This window comes from Aphis gossypii, chromosome 1, assembly GCF_020184175.1.
Source record: "Aphis gossypii isolate Hap1 chromosome 1, ASM2018417v2, whole genome shotgun sequence".
Lineage (NCBI taxonomy): Eukaryota > Metazoa > Arthropoda > Insecta > Hemiptera > Aphididae > Aphis > Aphis gossypii.
The window spans coordinates 63898369-63924893 of NC_065530.1; the positions used below are offsets into that span (position 1 = coordinate 63898369).

Below are 26525 nucleotides of genomic sequence, written 5' to 3' on the forward strand. Positions count from 1 at the left end.
AATCGTGTGGTTGGGGGGGTCGTAATGTATATTATAAAATAATGAATAATAATACAAAACGGAAATGTAGAAAATATTAAGTCCAAGCAGCTGACTCTCGTTTATAATACAATAATATATATTTATATTGCGTTCGAAGTAACTGAGACGGCTATAATTCAAGGGTGACCTTTTTTTTTTGTGTTGTTGTTGTTGTGTTGTATTAAACGCGCCCGAGATTACTTAATTCGTTCATCTCGATAGCGAGCAACATACATGAAAAAAAACACCGAATTCAGCACAATATTCGCCGAGTCCCCCAAGCCCCGCGGAGTGTTAAAGATACGATAAGGGGTGTGTAACATCTGCGAGGCACCCTCATCGGATCCATAAACGAGTAGAGTGATAGACACATACTACAATGCGCGAAGAACGAGTGAGAGATGGTGGTCGGGGTGGCTGGGAGAAGGGGAGGGCATTTAGACAGGGAGGAGGCGAGACTTTTATGCGTCGTAAAGTTATATTAAAAGGCGCGTATATAATATAACTCGGAGGAGATGAAAATGTTTGCACCCAGACTTTGTATAATATATTATTATAAATAATAATGTAAATACCGGCCTGGTGCATAGAACCGTTTTCGTGTATTTATCGAGACGTCGATTCTAGCGACAATCACTAGCAGCTAATTTCGAGAAACGGTCGATAGAATTAAAGGACATACCTCGTACTGTATAACCCATTGGGATTTATATTATTTTAATATATATATATATATATATATATACTGCCCTGCTAAGCAAAAGTGCCGTAAAACTCAATTTCTTATTTTTGAGAAAAATGAATGTTTGTTTTTTTAATTTTATTATAACTTTATTATTTGTTATCCCAATTAATTTAGTATAATACATATTCACCTTTATAGTTTTTTTGACGAGGAATGCAATGAAATAATAAAATAAAACTTTTATCCATATGTTACATGAATAAAAGTTATTTTGATGTTATTACTTAGAGCCATAAGCCGTAAATATACCACTATTTACTAAATAAAAACGTCGTAAGTCAATTTTACGGCATTATTGCTTAATAATTATAATTGTCTATAGATATAATTACTTGAACTAATGGCCGTAAATAATTTTATATTTATTATGATAGATATTATATCTTGGTTAGTAGATACTATAACTTGGGTATAACTTGGGTAGAACATAGAAATATTAAGCAAAAATGCCGTATCTATCAAAATATTTACGGCGTTTATGCTTAGTAAATGTATGATACGGCGTTCTTACTTAGTAGTTCTAATTTTCTTCGTTACTTACGGCGTTTCTAAATAACGTTTTATGTGTTTGTAGCCTATTTAATGTGATTTTGGGGGTATTTTTTCTACAGAGAATGTGTAAAATGTGTTTACCGATCAGATGCCGTATCTATCTAATTTTTTTTTTTTTTCGAGTTACGGCACTTTTGCTTAGCAGGGCAGTATATATATATATATATTTATAATAATTAATACGTATTGTTTTAGTTTAGAATACGATGTTACACTCTTGCTTTTTGTTAATTGTAGATGAAACCTTTTGTCAGCTTTTCAATATTTCCAGAGAACTTTTACAATATTTCTTTCCATTAAAAGTTGTAATTCTTACATGTACTATTATGAATATTAAAAAAAAAAAGTGTTCTATCGGTCTATCCGTTTTCAAGTTGTGCTCTTACCAACGGCACAATTTTATTTTTATTAATATTTATACACACACTCACACACACACACACACACATATATATATAAATTATAATGTATATATATAGTTTATAAGTGCAACACATGCATATAACCGTGAAGGTGAGGACGGGAAATTAATAGCACCCGGCAATAGTTATAGGAATACATACACACGTATACGTTTACGCATCGGGTGTGCGCATAAGTCAGATATATATGCACATCATATCCCCTACCAGCCCGTTCTATATACAATCTTATATGTATATATAATATAATAACAATATTATGTAACGACCTAGGAGCGAAACCCAAGTCAAACGCCATCGCGTAGTGAGTATACAGAAGTCGCAGTGTTAATTAGCCGAGCATTTCAGCTTACAAACTTATACTATGCGTATATATATATATGCATAAATCCGACCCGCCGATCCGACCACGTCCGCAGTTACGCTGCCACAGCAGTACAGAAATTCTACACGTTCGTAGTACAGGCCACCGCGTTTTCAAGTTTCCCCTCATATAATATAGAATGACTTCGATTAACACCATAGAACATTCCGTATATGTATATAGGTACACCAAATTTGCCCAGCGACACCGATGGTTTTGGAAACTTTGCGATTGTGTTCGCGGTGGGGCCGAAATGTGTGAGAGCGACCCGGTACAGCACATCGCCGCGTAAACATCACACGTTTCATTGTACAGAGGAAATAATTTCGACCTACACGTCGTAATACCTACATTATTATACATTACAATGTACAAATTATCAATATTATATAGTACGCATTATACAACGTGAGATGTGCATAATGCAGCTGATACATATAATATATTATTATTATATATTATGCAGACCAAAAATCGATGGGGATAAATCAATATTCATAGTGAAATTAAAATCTTGCGGGGTTACTTCGATGCATTTAAAATTTAAGATTTAAACCTCAGAGGTATTGGCACGACAATTGGCTCGTTAAAGTGTTTTATAGGTCTATTCGATGATAAATTATTACTAAGAATTTCGAAAATTTCAAGATTTAATTTCGCCCATTCACCTACAATTCGATTACTGACTATAGTGACTATACTCATCTAGTGATTTTTCGGATACTGCAAAATAGAATATGTATTGGCGTTATAATTTCGGTATTCTTATCAGTACTGTAATACTAGATACTTCAATCGAGATAAGATTCTTTTATAAATTTAAGGAAACTTCAAAAAAGTATGGCAAAAAAATAACTTATACCTTTTGCCATTGAGCAAAATTGTTTGATATATGTATACTTTCATATATATTATTGTAATATATAGAAGAACACTACGTTTACTATGAGTTAGCTGTTAACTAATGATGTAAACTATTTCACAAAACTAATCCCGGTATGCAGCGCTATAAATCAAATTAAATACATTCTGAGGATCATTGCAGACTCGCTTCTGCCGTAAATTAATCATCACGCACCAAATCCTTGCAAAACATATTACGCATTTCTCGTTGACTGACGGTAATTAAGTGTACGGCATTTTGTTTTTTAACAAAAATCCCCAAAAGCCTGTGTTTTAAGATGATATAAGAAATTACTTTATGAAACCCGTGTTTTCTCTGTTTTCGTATACGTAAAACCCGTTCAAAAATGCTGTTTAGAAAATACATAACTATCCTACAGCCAACAAGGATGATGAGTGAAATCAAAATTGTAATAAAAAAGAAATGTACAAGGACATACAAATTAATTACAATCAAAAACGAGATCGTACCGACCGTTTTATATAATAAATAAAATCATTTTATAGGTACGTTATACTCATCAATATTGACATCATTTTTATCCAAATTAATTCAATTAAAGACTATGCCACAAGTTATATTTTTTAATATTATATAATATATTATACTATATCAAATTGTTACCTAAATTTTGCGTGACAAATATGATTTATCCGACATTTTTATCACGCAATATTTGAAAAAACCTAAATTTACTCATCTCCACGGCACGAATATATATCTCCCCTTGCCTGTATGATAATATATGGAAATTGATTGTTTATTGTATTGAATGGGATTCTAAACGAATAAAGCATATATTATGACATATCAAAAATAAAACGACACATATATTATACACTATATATATAATGAATAATGCAGTATACACCATACGATCTAAACTTTGATGTTGTAGGTCGCCTACAGGCTTCAATAATTCGGTTATCGTTAATGTCGACGGGAAACATAAAAAACGACCAGCTTCAAATATGTATATGCGTACATCGGAATATAATGTAATTCGACGGAGTGCACGCGTAAACAAGGGTGGCCACGTCAGGATTAATTTCGAGGGTTTAAATGCATCCGCGGTGTGGTAGGTCGCTGAAGCAGACATCACCAGGAAAAATATTACGTTATCATCGTACGTCGCATTTATATTTGCGCGTAACCTATCCGGGTCAGGAATACATTATATTTACTATGATTATCATTATTATAATGATCGCGATTTCATTAATTTTCGAAAAATCTCTCTCCCCAAACACGCGAAACAGCTACGACCCGACGTTCGTTATCGAACTGTTCGCGACAAACAGCGCACAACCGCGACGTCGTTATTTCACTGGAACGGTTTGGCGATATACTCTCTCGAACAGTGCAAATTTAGGGGTGCGTCGTACGCAGGAGACAGCTCTCCCGATGGATCGGGTGGTATTTATTATGAACGCTAGTAAAAAAAAAAATCACCCTCTCGCCCCCGCTGTCACCGGTCACCGTCGTCGCTAACGAACTATCGACGTGAATAATGTACATATAAATATATACATATATATGCACGCACACAAACGTGCATATATATATATTTGTGACGAAGGGTGACTCGGGGTGAGGTAATAATAAGCCTCGATCGGAGCCAAACATAGGTGTAGCGGGGGTGGGAATCAGGCTAGCGTGTGCCATAAGGGTCGCTTCGCGCTCGGTAATGAAGCGTCGAGACCGCTCGGGGACCGGTCGTACGAGGCGATGGTGGTGGTTTAGTCCCGCGAGACTGCGAGAGCTCTGTACATACATCGTTTTCCCATACATATACTCATACGTATTGTATATATATATTATAATATTTATGTGTAATTTGTGGTCGTAAGCCCGCGAGTGTGTACTTGCATAGTAGTGCAGTGTACACACGTGTATCGTATAAATATATGAAATTATGTACACAAACGTCCGTGCAGCGTACGACCGGCTAGACCGTCGAATACCACTCGCGTGTATACCACAACCGCGGTATCTTTGGAACTATACGCTTATATTTATTTTATAATAGATATATTATATGGGATGACAGCAGTCGCGGTCGTGTACCAAGACTGTGACCGAATTAACTGCAGTTTACACGGACAATCGCTGCTGTTGTCATGGTGATTACATATATTATTATAATATACGGAAGAAAAAAAAATCGAGCGTGAAACGTTTGTTTTTTTCGCACACGTGTGTCGCATAAACTGGTTCCGGACGTCGTAATTTGGATGGGTGTGGGAGGACTATACTACCGCGCGCGTGAGCTATACAATACGTAATTGTATACAGAGTGATTCACCAAGCACGGCCATCCACTTTTTCTTCTTCAATAATGCAGTTAGTTTATAATCGATATATGTTTTTTGAAACTTATAAATACATATACTTAAAGACGATATTTTCAAATTATTGAGACTTTCGCACTGTTTATGAGGAGGTCCTGTGGAGACACAAACTTTTGTTTTTCAAACGACAATCCCCACTACCTTTGAACAATAAATTAATTAGCAGACCATTTTCTTGAAAATGTTGATATATCAAAATTTAAATTTAAACGTGTAATTTTTGAGTTATTAGATTGTGTGTATTAGTAAGGTTATTAGGACTATGATTATATTATGATTTTACAGGGATTATAGTAAATTTGAAAATTTTAGTAATTTCTATAATTTATCAATGTTTATAATTTATAAAAATGATCCAAATAAAGTAAATTTTTAAATATCCGTAGTAAATAGTATCTCAAGAATTTAAATAAAATAAGCATATTGTTAAATGAAAAAATGAGGGGAACATGTTTGGTGGATCATCCTGTATACTTTGCAGGTTACTGGAAATTTACGAGCAGCTGTTTATACTAAAAACTGTACCTATATAATATTATTATGTCCTAACTAATAATATGCATTGCATATATTTCGACCATCACCGTCGAATTATTATTTTTATTACACTGCGTATTCTTTAAAATTAAATGAACACAAACTATATTTTTTAGTTGTAAAACCTTTTACATTGTTATTCACATTATATAAGAGATGTCATTGAATTAGGTCATAATCTTCAAAACACGTCTTAATATTTGTAAAATTTAACTATATATTATAATATATTCAGTAACGGACATCAATTTCTAGATATGCTACTAATATGATTATATTACATAATATAATATGTACATTTTAATATAAGATTGTATAGTCCTTATAGACTTGGAAACGTTTAAACAATTGTCGTCAAATTTTGTACACATATATTCATTGAACCACAATGGTGTTCTTTGCTTCGTTTTTCAAACCCCTATTGGTTATTGTAAAGTGACACATGAAAATCAAATATTTTGTTTGTTTTTTATAAATGTAAAGATGCAATTTGCTATAGAAATAACATTAAATAATATATATATATATATATATATATTGCATTATGTTTGTTATTCAAATGTATGAGACAATGTTGAAATATTTATAGTTTGTAGACTCGGAAACTACTCGACTATAGTTTTAATGAAAGTTCGAAGATTGTTCTCAAAGATATCAGAAAAGTTAAGAGAGTAGTTTGAACCACGTTTGAAAATATACCAAATGCTATACTAAATCTACCACAGACGAATTGTCCATTTCAGTTGAGTTAGTTCACAAAGCGAAGTACATCGATGCTTATTTGTCAGTGATTTGAGGTAGGTACATTTAAAATCGATATAGCGCCAAATTTTATATTGGTTGATATTTTTCTACGGTAAGTCTGGTTTTACAATAAATAATAAATATATATATATATATATATATATTTATACGAAATATTACATACCTACGGTAAAAACAAAACGTATTTTTTGTAAAAAAAAAAAAAAAACTACCATCGCAACGAACAAAAAAATGTATAATCGTTGACCGTCGTGTACCTATATTACTATATTAGGTGGTTCGGGTATTCACGATAAATATATTTCATTTTCGCGGAGACGAATTAATGATAGTCGAAATACAGCTTATCTACATAATATACCTGTACAATGTACATAATATATTTAATTAATATCAGTGCTTTAACACAATTACTGTGCTCGTGCACAGTACGCATATAATATGATATTACGTATGGTTAATGTTTGTATACTGGGCCGAGTATCTGCTGCTGCAGTGGGCGATATCATTGGAATCAGGGTCGGTTTAAAGTTATTATGATTATTAATTATGTTTATAGTGACGGACTGCAGTATAGGTATAATGTAACGTAATGCAGATAGTATAATATGTACATCGTACAGTGTTTGATAATAATATTTGCAGACTACCGAAATACCAGACTACGATATTACGATATTATAATAATATACATAATAATCTCGTCGATCGTTCAAAATTTAATAAATCGGAGTTTATTAACCCTTTCTTGGAATCACGAAAGCAGAGCACGGCGATAGGACGGATAGTGGTGGTGCTATTGCGGCACAGCGACGGTCGATTTAGTGTGCGCAGTACACACGCATTGTACAGCATATATATATACATATAATTTATTAATATATAATATACGTGTGTATAGTGTTGTGCAGTGTGTTTACACATAATATACGCGGCGCGGCCCATCACGACCCATTAAACAACTGGGAGAGTTTTTCAGTCCCCCTTCAGTCGGTCATGATGCCGCCTTCCTTAAACTCATATATGTGTATATACATATGCACTATATTTAAATCAACTATACGTATATTATAATCTACGAGCCGCGGTCGATAAGCGTGTCATTCGTTTCTCGTTTATTGATTTAAGAACGAAAGAAGACGGATTTACTATAGCGGCACGTGATTGCAGAGACGCACTGCATAAATATTGTGTCGTTCTGTTTACTCGCGGAGGATGCGTGTGGACCAGGTGTTATGTCTGTTACACGCGGTGATTCGATTGTACGACGAGACACGAATAACTATCACATAGTATATTACAATATTATTGAACTCATCGCACAACAATATATAATGCGCACGGTACACATATACTACAATATAATAGTGCATAATTTATCAGGCATTGCGCTTTGTTCTACACAGCAGTTGCTGAACTGACTATAGTATAAACTTGTACGACTAAATCTCGACCACGACTAAAATATTTTGAGTTTATTAAAAACCTAAAAATTTCAATGATTAACTAAACCGACGGGAGTGTATAATATAGCAATATTACTCGAAAGTAATTATTGAGTTTATAGTGTTTAGTTTTAAATTCAATATTAAAAACATAAAAAGAACAGCATGGCACGCACAATAGGAGCCCCGTAGTGCGTGTAGAAGTATGTTACGTTATTTATCCATTTATCTGCGTTTTAAATATTTCGTAATAATTCATTGATAATAATTATTATTAAACATAAAAATAAAATTAAAAACTTTTAAAAATACATATGGTTCTATTGTCGTATAACTTATAGTTATTATAAGTAAGAATCGCTTGAACGAAAAAATAATAATAATATTATGTTGGAAGTACTTCAAGTCTACAAATGAAAACAATTGACGGAGAAAACGAATAGCGTGTTACGCTTCGAAAAACTGCTTCCTGACAAATGATAAAGATAATATTGTGTAGAATGTCATGCCACGAATATGTCGATACCGTATGGTCGGTATATATAGTAATATGATCGGTTATATTTTTATAATCTGGAATCCTTTTCGGGAAAAATAATAAACCGTACACAAAAGACATTCGACTACCGAACGTCTATAAAAATATTGAAAATAGATAGTATTTCGTAAATGGAAACGACGATATACCAACTATGGTGTATTTTTTATGGTATACCTTGTAACGAAAAAACAAATTATAAAACAGATAAGAATACGATTTTAAAACACGATAATATTTATAAGATGATGTTTGAAAATTGATTTAAACGTTTGATATAGAATCGCTTATATAATAATAAATATGAATATTAGAAAAGGGTTTAGTGACTGTCTTAAAATTTGATTAATATCGATAAAACAATAAAATATAATCTTAAAAATCAAATTTTAAACGTTTGTCTTTGCTTATTGCTTATATATAATAAATAATGTGCATGCAGAAGAAACAAAATATACTATTTTATGTTATCAAGATTTTATGAAAAAAAAACATAAATTATAGAAAATCAGTGCCCCGGTCAATTTATAATATTATACATGACACAAATAATATTTAAGTCATAATATACAGTGCCCTGGTCGCGTTTTTCGTCGTACTCGTACTTCCAACAGTCCGTCAATATGCCTATTTCATACCATGTTAAAACTTACGTGGTTCCTAATTATAAAAAAATTACGAAAACAAAAAATTAAATCGTTGTTAACTATAGTAAAACGGCCGTCGGCGGTTCGTGCGCACGCATTATTATGTGAATTATAATATTTAGAAATGTATATTACCATAAGTTAACACGTTCATTGTTTATATAATATACAACATATAAATTATTATTGTATTACTAGAACACATCGTGCACCTATAATACCGTAGGGTGTAGATGGCCGACGATGATAACATGATGATAATATGGACCGCGCACAGTCGATTATGATTAACAATTTAATATCACGGCGCGTAATAGCATGGCGATCGATAAAAACGCGTCGGGATTATTTTTCACGTACTATACCGTGTGCGCTATAACCCGCACGATGAACGGAATGATGCTTTATCTAATACATTATATCATATACATAAAACCGAAAACCGAGGCGCGTGCGTTTCGCTTACCTATATTAATATCGTTAAAAGGGTAGGTACTCTACTGAAAGTTTCGAACACGTGCGCCACCCAGGGGACTATGAACGTGTAACTTTTTTTTTGTAACTCTTTTTTTGTTATTATTTTCGTATTTTTTTTTTTTTTTTTTTTTTGACATTTTACCGCCGACTGCATCACAATATTATTATACATATTGTGTAAATACATACCTGCAGTTTCACGCGATAACCCATTTCAGGACGATTTCGTTAGAAGTAAAACAAATAAATTACTTTATAAATGGTTACATATTGTAGTCCATTATAATAATAATACACAACATTATAACGTATAAATATGCATAGCTCTAACACATTTTCCATTATCTGCAAACATTTAGTTTTATTATTATTCACCAGATTTTTATAATAATATACTATATTTAAATGTTGACAAATTTGAGTGCTTAGCACGATTCCGTACATTTGTAAAAAAAACAAACTGTCCAGTGTGTGATTAATAGTATTAATAAATTATATACGTGATATGTAACTAATAATTTTACGGAACTTAAAATTTTAATTTTACTTTTAAAAAAAATACCTAATGTAACACACTGAACTATTTCGACTCACAACTGTGGTAAAAGGAGCTTTAAAGCACAAAAAAAATATAGCCTAATAAGTTTAATTTAATAATAAAACATCTATAAATCGAACCCTCAAATTAATGGAAATTTCTTTATAGATCTAATAATCGGTATAACGTATATAGATTTAATATATATTGTATATTTTAGTCTAAAATCAGTTGGTCCCGATCAAGAATGTTAGGTTAGGAATGTTTTAATGTATAATTTAAAGACTAAGAAATAACTATATACTATTAAAAAAAATTATATTCAATAATATTATATTATATGCAAAAAAATATTATTAAATATTTATGAAAATTATAATTTTATAAAACTCATATTATATTATCAACCATTAATAGATATGATATATGTGTAATGTTTTTAAAAATAGTATAAAAATAATTTTCTGACAAACGTCGGTAAGTAACTGAAAAACAATTTTTTGTGTACTTTACCACAATATGAGCACGCAAAAGATACGGGAATCACTTCATATAATCAAAAAGGCGGTGTAAATATACTGCGTTATATACATAATGCGCGTACGGATTAAAAAAAAAATGCATATCGCAAAAAAAAACAATATCACGCGGGCATTCCATTAAAAGGCACTATATATGAGTATTTTTTTTTACCTTTCACAGCAAAGCGAAAACGACATTTATTTTATGGACGAGATTCGTGTTACTTGTTTTTTTTTTTTTGTTAACATTTATATTTAATGTTTAAATATTTCTTCTAAAATTTAAATTAAAATTGGTTTTATAATTTTACATCTTATGGAAAATATATGATTTCAGAAAATATTAATTTGGTAAAAATCTCAATGTCAATAACAAAAATGTGGTGCATTTTAATCAAACGCCCACCACAATATTGTATTGATGTTTTTTTCTGCCAGTATGACGCAAGTTTAAGTAAAATAGTGATATTTTAATATTGTTAAGATTTTACGAAGTCGTCGGCGCACAATAATATAATACACTGTGGGTATCAACCCTAAATATAATTATGACATTATGTAGGTTGATCGTTCGCGTCTTTATAGCTTTATACTATTACTATTACTTCTGGCCGCACAATGTACGCACAATATTATACTAAACTTATATTATATTTTATCAACAGAGCCGAAGACCACGTGTGATGCGTACAAACGGGGAAAAAATTAATATATATTTTGAAAAAGAACGCTTTTTTATACGACGCACGTACGTGCAAATTAGATCACGATAATTAAACGAGGAAAGCGACCCTCGATTTAATCAAATTTCAACAATATTAAATGCACACATACACACAAACATAGTTTTTCACACGTGTAGATATATTATCTGCGCAAAACAATTATCGTTATTCGTTGTAGAATAAATGCTACAGCATGGTGTCACTATATAATATGGTATAAATTAAACTCGTGTTATTTATCATATTATCGTCGTGTCAAATAAATTTAAATGGAAAAGAATGTGCTGTTTTGTGGCAGGGTCTATTAAGTTTACACGCAATTTGGATAACAGTTAAAAAATAAACGTACTCGAAAGAAAAAACATCCGGGCAAATAAAATTTTATCCGAAACAAAAATGTTTTAAAATAAATATAATAAATTAATAAATATTTCGATGTAAAAGTAAACAGTATACATCATAATTACGTTTTAGAAATATCGCAAAAAGTGTCTATAAACACAAACGATAACAATAACAGTTATTTGCTTTGAGACTGTCTATGATGTTATTTGTTGAATGTATTTTCACTTATAAGTCATCATATAGAATATATTATTGACAGACAAAAGTTTTCGATCAAAATAACGATATTCAATGTTGTTTAAGTACACGTTACTATTATACATAACTAGAATATAAATTACTGCACTTTTTTATAATGTATACTAAACGAATTTTGTTATTTTTTTGTTTGCACTAAAACAATATAATAAAATAATAATGATTGTAAGACGCTCGTTAAAGAGTTATGAAGTTATGGGCTTCTTCCCAAAACCGTCGCAATATGTTCACAACTGACGGCCGACCGACTAAAACTTATCCAACATTGTTTTTAGCAATTTGTTGAACATTTTTGAAAAACCCTATAATTTATTGGATGTTTATTTATTTATTAAGCTTAATATGACTGCGTTATACACCGATACTTTTAATAAACTTTGCGGTTAAGAAATATAGGTATTAATATACACGAAAGAAGCGCGCGGTGTTTAGAGTAAAAGTAAATTACCAACGGCGATTTGTGGACGACCCTTTCCGAGGTCCGAGTTTTGCCACATCGTCGCTCTATGCGTATACACTACACAATCACCCATAATATACAGTATTACTATTATTATTATTATTATACTCTCCAGACCAGTCGTAAATTTTAAGTGGCTGGCTATACGGTTTGTCATGGTCGGAGATACGCGATCGTGGCCGATGCACGGATATCGTGATATATCCGTAAAAATGTCCTTATCTGTAAAACGCACAGTCAAAACCACACGGGGAGGGTCGCACACAACCCCTACCTACAACGTCCATCCCTTCAACCCTTACCACCCCAACGCTACTACAACCCGATCTCTGAGCGTGTAGAAATCACGGAGTAGACGCTTAAACAGCCCCTCGGGCCGGGCTTTGGATGGTAAATCGCGGTCGTATGACATCGTCGTTCAAATACATAATATATAAGAAGCCGGAAGGTACTCGTGTATACTGCTGCAGGTTACCAGCTATATCGATGACGACTTATATTACCACGACCGAGTACATAATATAATGTAACGTAAGTTGTGGTTATGTAAGTTATGTTTCTTTGCGATTACCCACACGGAGCTCCTATATGTATAGTGATAGTCGTTAAAATCGGTAATATATTTAGAGACCAATGGCATAATTTTTGAAGTCATTCAAATTATTCCAATGTCGTATCGAAAGACGAATTATATATTAACAGTTTGATTTTGTTGACTAACTGAAAACTACATAAATTATCAATTATTTATTGTCGAACGTTATTTTTTATCTCACCAAAAAATTTAATTGAATTTGCTTTCAAATCGAAGTTTTTCATTCATCAGATAAACATTTTAGTTCACGAAACTTAGGAACCAATAACACAGCTGCTTACGATAGAATCGGATTGATTTAATACGTCGTAGTACATCATTAATTATTATTCCCTTACGATATTATCTGTATAACGGACATATTTTTTGTTTATCATTCAATATTTTAGTGCGTACCTACATATAAGCCTTGTGTTTTATAAACAATGATTATTATGTTATGATAGTTATTGTCTTCGATTTTTGTTCTCCTCCCAAAACCGACATAATATTATTATATTTTATTATTTATACGTAAAATTAATATGTGTGCCCAATTCGATAAAACGGAAATTAATTATCGTCACGTTTCGCGTATTATTTTAGTCAAAAGAACGATATATATATATTATCATACAGTACACTATGCAGTATGCACCTATATTGTCATTATTATTATTGTTTTTACGTCGTGTTTGTCTTGTTGCAACTACCTTCGAATATAATATCTTGGTACATAGGTATAGTGTATATACACACTATTTTAGGTTTACATATACAATACTGAATGCACAATATATTATTTTACGTGTAGTTCATAGTCATCGGCATATTGATCATTCGTACTCCGTCAACGTTCCAATTCGAACAATATTTTTTTAATGCCATTACATTTTGTACACTTAGTCGTACGTGCGGTTGTAGGCAATGTTAAATAATTAAATCGGACGTGATTGCCGTGATTATTCGTCTTTCCGAATATTAATATGTACTATTTAAAAACGGGTCGACGAGCGAAAAAACAAATACAACTACGTTCGCATTAATAATAATCGTGACATATAATTTTCACAGATCAAATATTATCTTGGTATTATAGAGACGCGAAACAGAAGTTGGTTAAGAAAACAATACATCAAACCTTATGATTTCTTTAAAATGGAAAGAATAATATAAACTACAGATGTAGTCACACGAGTTATATATAAATAATAATTATAATAAATTACAGTGAATGAATTTGAAAAACGATAATTTTGAATTGTCTTATTATAATACAATGTATTATTACGTTAGAGATGTATAATATAATGGTTAAGTGTCAGCGTGCATAAACTCGTAAATGTTTAATGCAATTATACCGCTTATATACCGTCGGACGTATGTATAAAGCAAATGTATAAAAAGTCTCTGGGGAAGGGTTTGTGGCACTTTCGGCGGGTAAACGGTTCGGCAGTTATTGTAAGTCTACTCGCACACACATGATATATACATCACGTGCATATAGATAAGTGAATGCGTTTTCATCGAAAAATCGTCGTCGTGCTCTGTAAAATGGGGCCCTGTCAGCGCTTCCAAGTCTAAATCTATGTATATACAATATATATATATACAGAAAACACGTATATAATATATATGTCGTCCACGAGAGTGTAAAAAGGAGGGCGAGCGGGCGCGGCGTTTCCTGGTCGTGCGTGGCGTGTCTCCGCAATTAATTTCGTATTCCCCGAGTACACACGTCTCCAGCATACACGACCACGACCGCGACAACCGTGCGGGGTGACGTCATTTATCCGTACAATCGATATTTGTGCGTATGCCCGAGGCCCGAAACCCCTTTTCCGCGCTAAGTTTTTTTGACAAGCCCGACAACAACACGAGAGTACATATTAGATTGTATATACGTATATATGGCGGTATATAGAGAGAAGAGACCCAGTGAGGATTATAGAGCTGTGGCGACGGCGTCGTCCGACGGGTCGATGGTCGCGATCGGCGGCGGTGACGGTGGCGGAGAAAGAAGGGGGCGGACAAAAAAAATAGAAAATAGAAAACAATAAACCCCCGATGCTAAACGCGAAAACCAAATTCGGTTTTAAAAAGGGTCACGTTCGGAGGGCAGTCCACCCTAATTTCGGTGTATATACGATTTCTTTGTGCGGCGTCGCGCAGACATCACACGCATATATACATAGTGCGCACGTCGGTGGCGGGGGCGAACTGGAGTGTATTATGACTTATTATTATTATTCGTATATATAGTTTAAATGAGAGAACGTTCCAGAAGCGGTCGATTAAAAAATAACGACGGAATCATGTGTGGAATTCAATTTCGACCGTCCACGTCGCGAAAATGGAAAACAAATGATATGATATTATAGTGAACCTCGTTATATATAATCGACCACCACCACCACCACCGCTAGACCCCTCGTGACAATACTCATATTATACGCTATTATCTCGTTATTTCTTATTCTATATAATATTATAATAAATAATAATACACTGCTATTGTATTGTATAAGAAAGTTGTTGACTTATTTTTCTTTACCCGTTTTCAACCATACGTTATAGCCCTAACATAACAGCTAGCGTACGGTCTATAGTTTGTTGTATTATATTATTATGTGAATGTTTGCGTAGTTTCGAATAATATATGTGCACAATAATAATATTATACTCGCGAAATTCTTTTATCCGAGCCGCCCGGTCCTATTGTAAATAATATGGTCTTAGAAAATTCGACTACCACGTTTGTATCGTCTACACCTGTATGGCGGTGCGCACTTATATATAATTACACGAGGAGTAATAATGTAGAGAAAACTAGTCGACTCTACACACACACACAAACATAATAATAAATAAAGGAAAAATAAGCCATAAATTCACGGTACACAGGTACCTCCTGGCTCATAGGTACCTATATATAAATGTATGCGGGTGTATAACGTATCATATATAATACAAAAACGAAAAAACGCGTCATATTTCGTTTCGTATTTAAAGCTAAAACAATAAATCATTTTTAAAAACGCACATGTATTTTATATGTTTCTGCGACCATGGTGCGCCGCAGTGATTTTATTTTTTTGTTTGGAAACCGTAAAAAAAAAATTAAATCGTGAGGGTCAAAGCACCTATTATATGATGCCATTAATATTATTATAATTTACGACAACTTATAAGTATTTTAACAACTAAACGTAACATTTATGATACTATTATTATTAAATAGTTATTGTATGCCGGCTAAAACACAACATAATATGTAGGTTTAAAGTATGCAATTTAATTTGTGGGGGGGGGATGCATCGATGACTGGTAGGCATGTACTTATTAAAAATAATTATTGGGATAATCATTACGATATAGATTTCAGTTTCCGCATAAATATGACGTATTTTATTTTGCGTACTGACACTTATTCTATTATAGAAAAACATTGACTTACTTCATAGGAGTTGGCCACTGAGTGTCGGTCTTGTTTTAGTTGCTCAAATTTGGATTTGTATTGAAGTAAAGACCGTACGGTTTCTTCCATTCTGTAAAAATAATAATAATAATAATGTAATAACTATATTATTATAATATAGGTACACCTATATAAAATAAACACAAACATGGAAATCGATAAATTATTGATAAGGAACACGCGCAGCCACATCGTCTGAAAAGTTTATAAATTTTTCGATCTATGTATTTTATATTATTATGTTATTTGAATATACATATCCGTATTATAGGCACGGTATGATAATATATAATATATACGGCGCAACGGACAAAATGGAAAATATCCGATGGAAGTGTTTTTCACACAGACCTAGGCGCGGTATCGAGGGTGTATATATATTGTTTACAACCTCGACGAAATCGTTGGAGGAGAAAATTGAGAAGAAATTGAAAACGCATAAAAAAAACAAACCCGTAGCGTTATATTATATACAGTGGCGACGCTGCCGAGCAAAAAAATAAAAAATAAAAGTACGAGATGACTATATGGGAATACATAATAATATATAATATATTATATATAAAATCGTCTGGTTATATGCACATGTATATAATATACCAGCGTTATTTATTAAAACGGTCCCGGGACAGCAGTATCGCATACGCATATACATACATTATATTAAATTTATACATCTATACGCGTGCGGTACAGCCAGCTTCACGACGTCGGACGTGGGTACGCGATGATCGTTTTTCTCTTTTTCGAGGGAAACGTAAAAATGTGCGGCATAGTGTGTATAATGCGCATAATGGTTATATTATATAATATACGCGATAGCTGCCGACGACTCTTATAATTTAAGAAGGGTGCAGGATGAGAAGAAAATATTATAAGAAGTCTAAAAAAAAGACTGTTTTATTTTTCGCACCCTCGCACGAAATTATTTAATAATAATATGATAAAAATACGGGTTCGCTCTACCGCAAGTCCGCAAAAGGCGGTGAATTCGAATCGAATATAAAAATACGATAAATATTTATCGGCCACTTTTCATAGGTAAGTAAAAGGTATATATAAATATTATGCCGTGCAAAGGCTCGAGTGAATTTCCGCGTACGAATCCATATCATATAATATAGCTATAGCGCATTGTCGTGAAACTATTTTACGATAATATTATAAAAGTTAAACGTAAAAATCAAAAGCGCATTTGTGACATCCAATATAATAAATCGTGAGTAACCCTACAGATGTATAATCGAAAATATTCAATTAAAATGTATTATAATATAATAATAAAATATTCACTTTGCGATAATTCGATACACGCTTTGACGACGAGGGCGCCGTCGCTGCCTTAGAAAACGGCTCATTAAAATCTGTGAGTCATGTTTTTGCAAATCCCCTCGTCGAAACACCGCTTATTATCGCATAATTATATTTACTGTCATACATGCAAGCACACACACATACATACAGACACCGCAGTATTGTGCACATAAGTATAAATCATTAACGGCCCGCCGGGCGAAATGTTTTTTTATTATTATTATTACTTTAAAGGACACGCGATATTTTTTTTATTTTGGCGAAGTCGTCGAAAATTGCACTTGTATGTCTACCTATAGGCTATATCTGTACTATATTCTCTAAATCCATGTATCCACTGTAAAAGTATTAGTGATTAGAGTTTTCGATCGTGTCACTACATATTTAGATAAATAAAAAAAAAATAATTATTATAATGTATTTTTAGGTGTAGAGTAAAATACTGAATAGTTACTATGATTTCTCACTACCATCAACATGATGAATTTATTAGTTTTTTAAAATTTTTTTAAAATGTTTTATTATATAATATTGCATTTGAATAGGTATAATATTATTGAACAACGGCATCGACATGACAATGTCATAAACAATTATTGTTTCGATGATTTGATAGATGAATTGTTCGGTTTATCTAACAATAATGGGATATTATAATATGTATATATACTATACTATACTATACTATTAATACTATATATTATAATATAGTATTAATATCAAATATATTATACGAATTTGTATGAAAACTAATTTATTGTAGTAGATAACTATTAGAGGTATGTATAAGAAACACATTATTTATTACAGTATTGTTATTATCATCTGAGAATTTATAGTGATACGATTATTTAGTGTTTAAAAAAAAAAATTACAAGTTTTTTAAAAATGTACAACAATTATTCAATAAACAATGGGTAATATTTAAAATTTGAAACTTGAATTGAATATAAATTTGTAAAAAAAAAATATTAAAACAGCTTAATTTGTTTTTTTTTTCTATTAAATAAAACACATTATAATTCATCTCTGCTTCTCAAAAAAAAAAAAAAATGTAAATCGCAAATGGTTGATTAGCTATCAAATATAAGTTATTAATAGTATTGTATCTACCTATCTATAAGTATAAAAATGGAAAACACATGAATCGATTGTTAAATAGGTACTATTGATTAAATCAATTCTTGTAAAATATTTTCTTAAATGTACTAATTTATTTTGTTAAACAATATTGCCGTGAGACCCAAAATAAGTAATAAGAGTTACAATGGTTTAACTTTTATTCATAAACAATACTCAAAATTATTTCATGCTACACTTGAAACCGACCGAAATTCATTAAATACCATAGGTTTTGCATACACTTTATGGACAAACATGATTTTAAGGACTTCTTCATGTATAGCAGTAGTATAATATGGACGTTCCAACGGCGGTCTGATGGTTACGTCGTCGCAATAAAACGTAACTAAATAATATATTCGCATTAATAATAATTATTAAAGGTACCTACACCCGTTTTCTGTGATTTAGGATTTTTATTATTATTATCATCATAATAATCATCGCCACCAACGACGTCGCTTCATGACTGTGATTATTACTGCAGTCTGTAACCGCGTACCTTAATAATTTATTATTATTATACATGCAGTACAATAATAAAGTCAACGATGGGGTTAATTATCGTTTATTATAATCGAATTTGTGATGGGTATACGTGGACCACGCCAAAGTATAAAAGTACCTATCTACCTATTATGCGAAAGTATCAAATCGAGTGCGCATTATTAAATAATTATCCATTCGAAAATTATAGCCATGCCTCGGGAAAAATCCAATTTAACGATCGAACGTGAATACAGAACCATTTTTTTTTTTTTTAATGCTATTTAAATATACCCCAGTCGTCATTACTAAATGTAATGTTATAGTTATATTATAAAACAATAAATAATAATGCGTCAATATTTATTTTTTAATAGGTATATGCAGCGTAATTCTCACGTTGCCATTAAGAACAATAACGATTTACCTGTAGTGGCGTAAAATTAAAATCAATTACGATCATTATTATAATAATTATAGGTGTTGGAAAACAGGTGAATAAGTGTGTGCAATTAAGAAATAGTGTAATTTACCTCAGTTAATAAGTAACACATTTTTATTGAAATTTAAATCGGCATAATAATATATTTATATATTATTATAATATAATGAAGGCGTTTGAAAGAAATAATCTCGAGGCGCGACGTCTCCACCCGACGGAGGCCTCTTCAAATTACACGCTCGAGTTTTTTGACTAAGAAAGTACATTCGAACTTTGGTTTTCAAAAGTTTTTACTTTCGACGGTTTTTATTCAACATTCTAGTACATTTTAAGAGTGTATAGGACTTTGAACTTTTATGTGTATATATTGATGGATTTGTTCCATTGTTTGAAAAGTCTTTTGGGTTTCACAATATAGTTATTCGACTTGGAAATAAAAAAAAAACAATACTCACAAATCCGAGTTTAAAGAAATAATATACGAGTATATATTTTTTTTCATTAAAAGACGAGTTTCATAATTCATATAAAATATATACAATTCAGCATATATTTCATGCGAGTAAACTATTCTACCAAAAAAAAAAAAAATAATAAAAATAAAAATGGTGTATAGATAATGTATACCAATGTTCTTCCTTCGTTACCAAATCATTATTATAAAATAATTCATGTTTGTTGTATTTGTTTGAATTGTTGATTATTATTTGCTATAAATACTTTAAAATAGCGAAATAAATTGCACTTAAATATTAATTTATAAATACATTTTTATAATCTCTATACCGAAGCATATAGATAACAGGTTTATGAAAGTATAAACTTTAAACCATTATATATTATGTACCTTTTTAACATGACATAGCATTTAGACGAATATATAGTATACATTGTGTAAATAATTTAATTCGTCGTGGATGTCTTGAAAACATTTGGGATTTATATATGTTGCAGGTAATAAGCTCCACCACAAAGATGGTCCGAATTGACAAAGCGGCATATAAAATATGATACAATTTATTAATTTATATAATTATAATTTAATGTTAAAACACAACATAAATAACGAAGCTGTACACGTGCAACGTACTCGAGAGTCCAAGAAGCTTTGATCAATAGCTATATGGTGAACATGCGTATACATAATAATAATAATAATAAGTGAGCGATGAGATTATTTACCATCGAATATAAAAATAACAAGACGGACTACGACGGCGTACTATCCGTAGCTATAGACACGCAAAGTTGGGGAAACCTTTCCCGCCGGTTTAATAATGGTCTGAAGCCTTTTACAACAATATACACAATTGTATATATTATAATATACAAAAGCGGATTTATAGGGGGTGTTTGGGTGCAATAGCTCTCCCTTACCCATTGATCCGTCGTGCATATGTTTTTGTCATAACAAAGAGTATATTTTTAGGGTTTTATGTTTTTCGAATAAATAAAACTAAAGAAATAAAAGTCGCTTTTAAGTTGTGGTTCGTTGTTGTTATCCTTCATTACTGAAGTATTAAAATTATGGAAAAAATAAAAAGGTCGTTAGGTTTGGCGAGTGCTACTGGCTTATAGTGAAGCTCGTTAACAAAATATGCTATATGATAAAAAAATAATAATTTGTCAATGTGGACTTTTCGCAACTTTCTATAATTATATGTAGCGATTTAAACACGGTTTTTTTTAAATCGCCAAACATAAAACGTGTCCAAAAACGGAATAACACATATATATATATATATTATAATACAACTTAATAACGTGTAATATTTCCATATCAAGGGATGATTGTATGATAGATACGACTACCTATGATTAATAATTTAAAGGTACGTAAAATAATAATATGTTATTTTTTTCTGTTTTCGCAACTCATTATTATGCTATTAAAGCCTCGTAAAGTCTCGTAAAATTGTACTATGTTCAACAATTATTTCATATAATTTATCGTGTCTTTTTACCCTTTGTTGCCGGAAGATGCGTGTTAAAGGTGTTGCCACGGCACGATAACGACTTTGCAAAGTTTTAATTATTCAATTGTCTCAGTCCTCATAATACTGCAGCGTACAAGTAGTATAGGCGTATATAGGGTACATTATTAAGTTTCAGACCCCCGGAACGTCAACGATTTAAAGCTCTACGAGCATATATGCAATTTTGAACGGGAAAGGCGACGGTGGTCTTAGAAATGTGAACTAACAGAAAGGAACAAACCAAATAACTATTCCGACTATCGGTAGATGATAAAAGTATATATATATATGTAATATAGGAATTCGCATATAGAACTATATAACCGTGTTTCCTTACGAATTTCACTGTTGAACATAACGAATAATACCCGCAATGGCATTATAATTATATTCAAATAAACATTTTAAATTTAAAACGGAACCTATATTATTATATACATATATAATAATATTCTGTGTACTCAAGGCGGATTTCTATTCTCACGGTTATCCGAGGAGAGTCACCATAAAGTAGAAAGTTTTTACTAATACGGGATAACTAGAGACGGTTATTATTTATTTTTACGTCGGATGAGACGAATGCAACGGACATTTCAGCGGTTATAGACCGCAAGACATTATGATTTTCCAAATGTATGCAAACACGATGTTTATATCACTATATTATATTGAATATGTCTATCGTCGTAATGAACGTATGACGACGACGAATCGTAATATATAATTATGATTGAGAATATTAGTAACGGTTTACCAAATTGCATATTATCTTTATTTTGAACAGAGTTTTCGATGACGATGTCTGAGAAAGCATTGCACAACGATCTACACACATGGTGTACTCGGTAAAATATAATAAATATCTCCAGATACTGCGATAAACTGTAATCGCTGCAAAGCCGAATTTCCGGTAAACCCATATTATTATATACACCGCGTGCAAGTCGTAAACCGTATACAGAAGGCGCGAGGATGAGCCTAAACAAGCCGTACACAATTTAGTCGTTAATATATATATAATACGCGCGAGGTAATCCTTTCAGGGCCCTTCGCCCCGAAACCCCGGCAATAATGTATAGGCATTGTATGTTTACAGCGAATAAGCGGATGAAACTAGAAAACGCCATCACTACTCCGTGTACATTCGACGGCTTTTTACCGTTCCGGTTCGCGCGAACAGGAAATCGACTTCCGGCCGTAGCGGCGGTGGTTTCGCGCGTCTGCGGTTCTACCGCCCGCCAGACAGTCAGCCGTCCGCGACCCGTGTTGTACGGCTATAATAATAATAATAATCATGATAATAATACGTGAAAGGCACGAATTGATGCAGCGTATACGACATGGGAATTTTAACCCTTTTACGCGCGGAGCGAGACGACGCGAGCTTTTGAAATTGGCTCTTTTGTTTGTCCGCCGTTTAGAGGAAAGCACAGCGGTTTACTATCCGGAATTCCAGTTATATTATATATTATATAGGATATCGCTCAGCGTTGGTCTCCTTAGGTGAATTTTATAAGCTACAAATATTATAGCCTTTGGATTTCGTATAGCCAACTTAATATATGTATTTTCAATGTCTTATTATATGCTGTGTATTCGGATGAAACAAACGATACATCGCAAAGTAGAAACCAGCGTGAACGAAGTGCAGTACGATACGATTGAACGAAACGCGCTGTATAAAATAAAATATTAATATATTGTAATTATATTATTATAATATCGTCGTTCCGCTTGCAGAAGCCGAAACCAGCACGCACAACCGGAAACGCGTCTCCGTGACTCCGTCGGTCCGTTCTCCCTCTCGATCGCTCGTCTACCACTGACCCCCGCAGTGGTTTCGTAAAAATCTACTCATATATAGGTATTGCCATCAGATGTAAGTTGTTTACCTATTTATTATGTACATATTATACGTATTTGCGACGACCATATTGTTATCGTCAATCGGCCGTATATTTTATAAATATGTAATAAGGTACTTACGATAATATTATACACATACCCTACAGCGTGTATTATACTCAACTGGACATTGTATATTCACTGCGCTTCTCCTACGTACCTAGTCAAAGGTGCAGTACAAAAGTACGCACCTAGTCTGACGAGTGTTCGCGGACTGCAATATTGATGTATTATATTGTGAATAACGACTTTTTTTTATTGTAGCAGAGACTGAAATTTCTTTTAGCATAATATGTTTACTAACGACGTAACCCGACTTTTCCCAGAAAAAAAATAAGAAAACATAAAATGCCATATCGTGTCGGTGTATTTTGGTTTTAGTGTATCACTCCATATCACTGACAAATCGAAATCGGTGAACTTCGGTTTGTGAATTGATTCGACCGAGAGTGGCAATCCGTCTGTGAAAGATTGAATATAGCGTTATGTATATTTTGAAAAGCGTGGTTAAAATTGCTCTCTAAACTTTTCTCATATCTCCAATAAAAAACTATGACATTTTTGTGAAAATTGTTTGTATAGTTTGAAGTCTACAAATTACAAACATACTATCATTTTGTCATACGTTTGAATAACAAACGATTAATTAAATGTTATTTTTTGTTCGCTTAAAAAATTCCATAGAAATACATAAAAGGTCGGCAAAGCCTTTTTTTAATTTTATTTATCTAACCGACGAAAACTTTAAAAATAAACAACAATTATTCTATTTTCCTAAGCCAAAACGAAACGCACGTGTGAAGTATTCTATAAAAAAACTATATCAGGGTTAAAAAAGAAGCTTTAAACACCCCACGAATCTCAAATAATCTATAGATTTATTTGTTATTGAATTGGGTCCAGTAGTTTCTTCGATTTTCCGTTAATATTAAACTTATTTTAAATATATTGTAATCGTATAATTTAACATTACAATAATTTCTTCAATGCACTTAAAGAATCGGATATTTAGCCATACAAATATTATTATAGGTATACAGCTTAATATTAATAGAAGTTAATACTTAGTAGATACTATAATATTACAGCATTCATTAATAATAATTAATAACACATATAATTTAATTATATCACATAATACGAGTATGCCTATACTAATCAGTGGCACGTTCTATATATATATATATATATATACATTTCGGCTTTTATGCGAATATTCAAAACGACCGCTTTGGTCCTTTCCCATTAAATTTAAATGTAAAAGAACAAAACCAACAATTTTCTCTTGGTTGATCTACTTATAATACTTTATTCCTATTTTAGATTATCTCAATATATTATAATAATATGATATAAAAATTTAACATGGTAATGGTTTTAATATTCTTAAATTAAATTATTAAAATAATATTTTAATTGCAATAAAAAATAATCGCGAAGTGTAAGCGATTTTTTAATCATGATAGACAATGAATAAAATAAAAACCAAGAAAAAAAGGATAACATAATAAATCATAATGTGTCTATGCTGTGGCGTTTACTTAGTTGAAATTATCGATTTACTGTGTCTGAGATACATTGTGATTTAAATTTAAAGTATTTGTGTGATTGTATAAATATAATATTATATTTAATTTTAATTTATAATAATATAGGTAGTATTAATTATTGATATAAATATTTATATTATTATATCCATATTGACATTAGTTTTTTGATGAAATCCTTGTAATGAAGATAATTTATGCATCATTGTTTATTTATTAAATTACTAATAACTAATTAGTTATTGGAAACAAAGACAACACAATCACATGCATATATTTCAATTTATCTAATCATATTCCTAATAATGACAAGAATTATCAATATTCTGGTGGCCTTCTTGGGTGGGTCGTTATATACACATTAGAGCGTTGCTTTACAAATTTAGTACTCACACAAGTAAGACTTAAAGTTACAGTGCACTTATTGGTTTTATTGTATATGTTAAACTTCTATGTGTAGTGTGCACGACTTTGACTTTCATATACTATTATAAAATGGTTAATATTAAACAACTATAAATATGTATGAGGTACGAGTATATGTTGCAAGTCAAAAAGGTATTGTAAATTTAAATATTTTATATTCAAGTTATAGCCAGTAAATACAATACAGATAAAGACTATAAAGGCATACATAGTTTTTTTTTTATAAAAAGGTAAATAAAACTTCATATTCTGAAATTAAACTGTTATTTCATAAAATTATTGTTGCTATACAAATCGTTAAAGTTGAATACAGATAGTTAACGGGGTAAAAGCACAACAATAATTATTAAATATTATATATTTTCAAACTGAGCGAAGCGCTTGTAAAAAGGTATAACAACGCGTTGGTTAGGATCGTCGATTTTAATTACGGTTATAAATTATTTTTTAACTAAAATCCAATATTCGTTGAAAGCCAATAATACACAACTAAACGTCGCTTCACTGCCCCTGTGAAATATTTATTGCATTTCAAACATATATAGGGTAATGAAAAATAATCATTATTATTATTATTATTATTACTATTACTATTTTTTTATAACGATTATTTCATATTAACTTATGTAATGCGAATTCG

The 26525-nt window shown here is 31.7% G+C and overlaps 1 protein-coding gene across 4 annotated transcripts in view; it reads right to left on the reverse strand.

Moving 5' to 3' along the window:
* Nucleotides 1–26525, reverse strand: part of LOC114121697 (uncharacterized) — a 201862-nt gene that overhangs the window by 20636 nt on the left and 154701 nt on the right. For all 4 annotated transcript variants that reach the window (XM_050198453.1, XM_050198456.1, XM_050198461.1 and 1 more), the window contains one exon: nt 16647–16737. In XM_050198453.1, coding sequence (XP_050054410.1) covers nt 16647–16737 — 91 coding nt within the window. The remainder of the gene's footprint in view (nt 1–16646; nt 16738–26525) is intronic.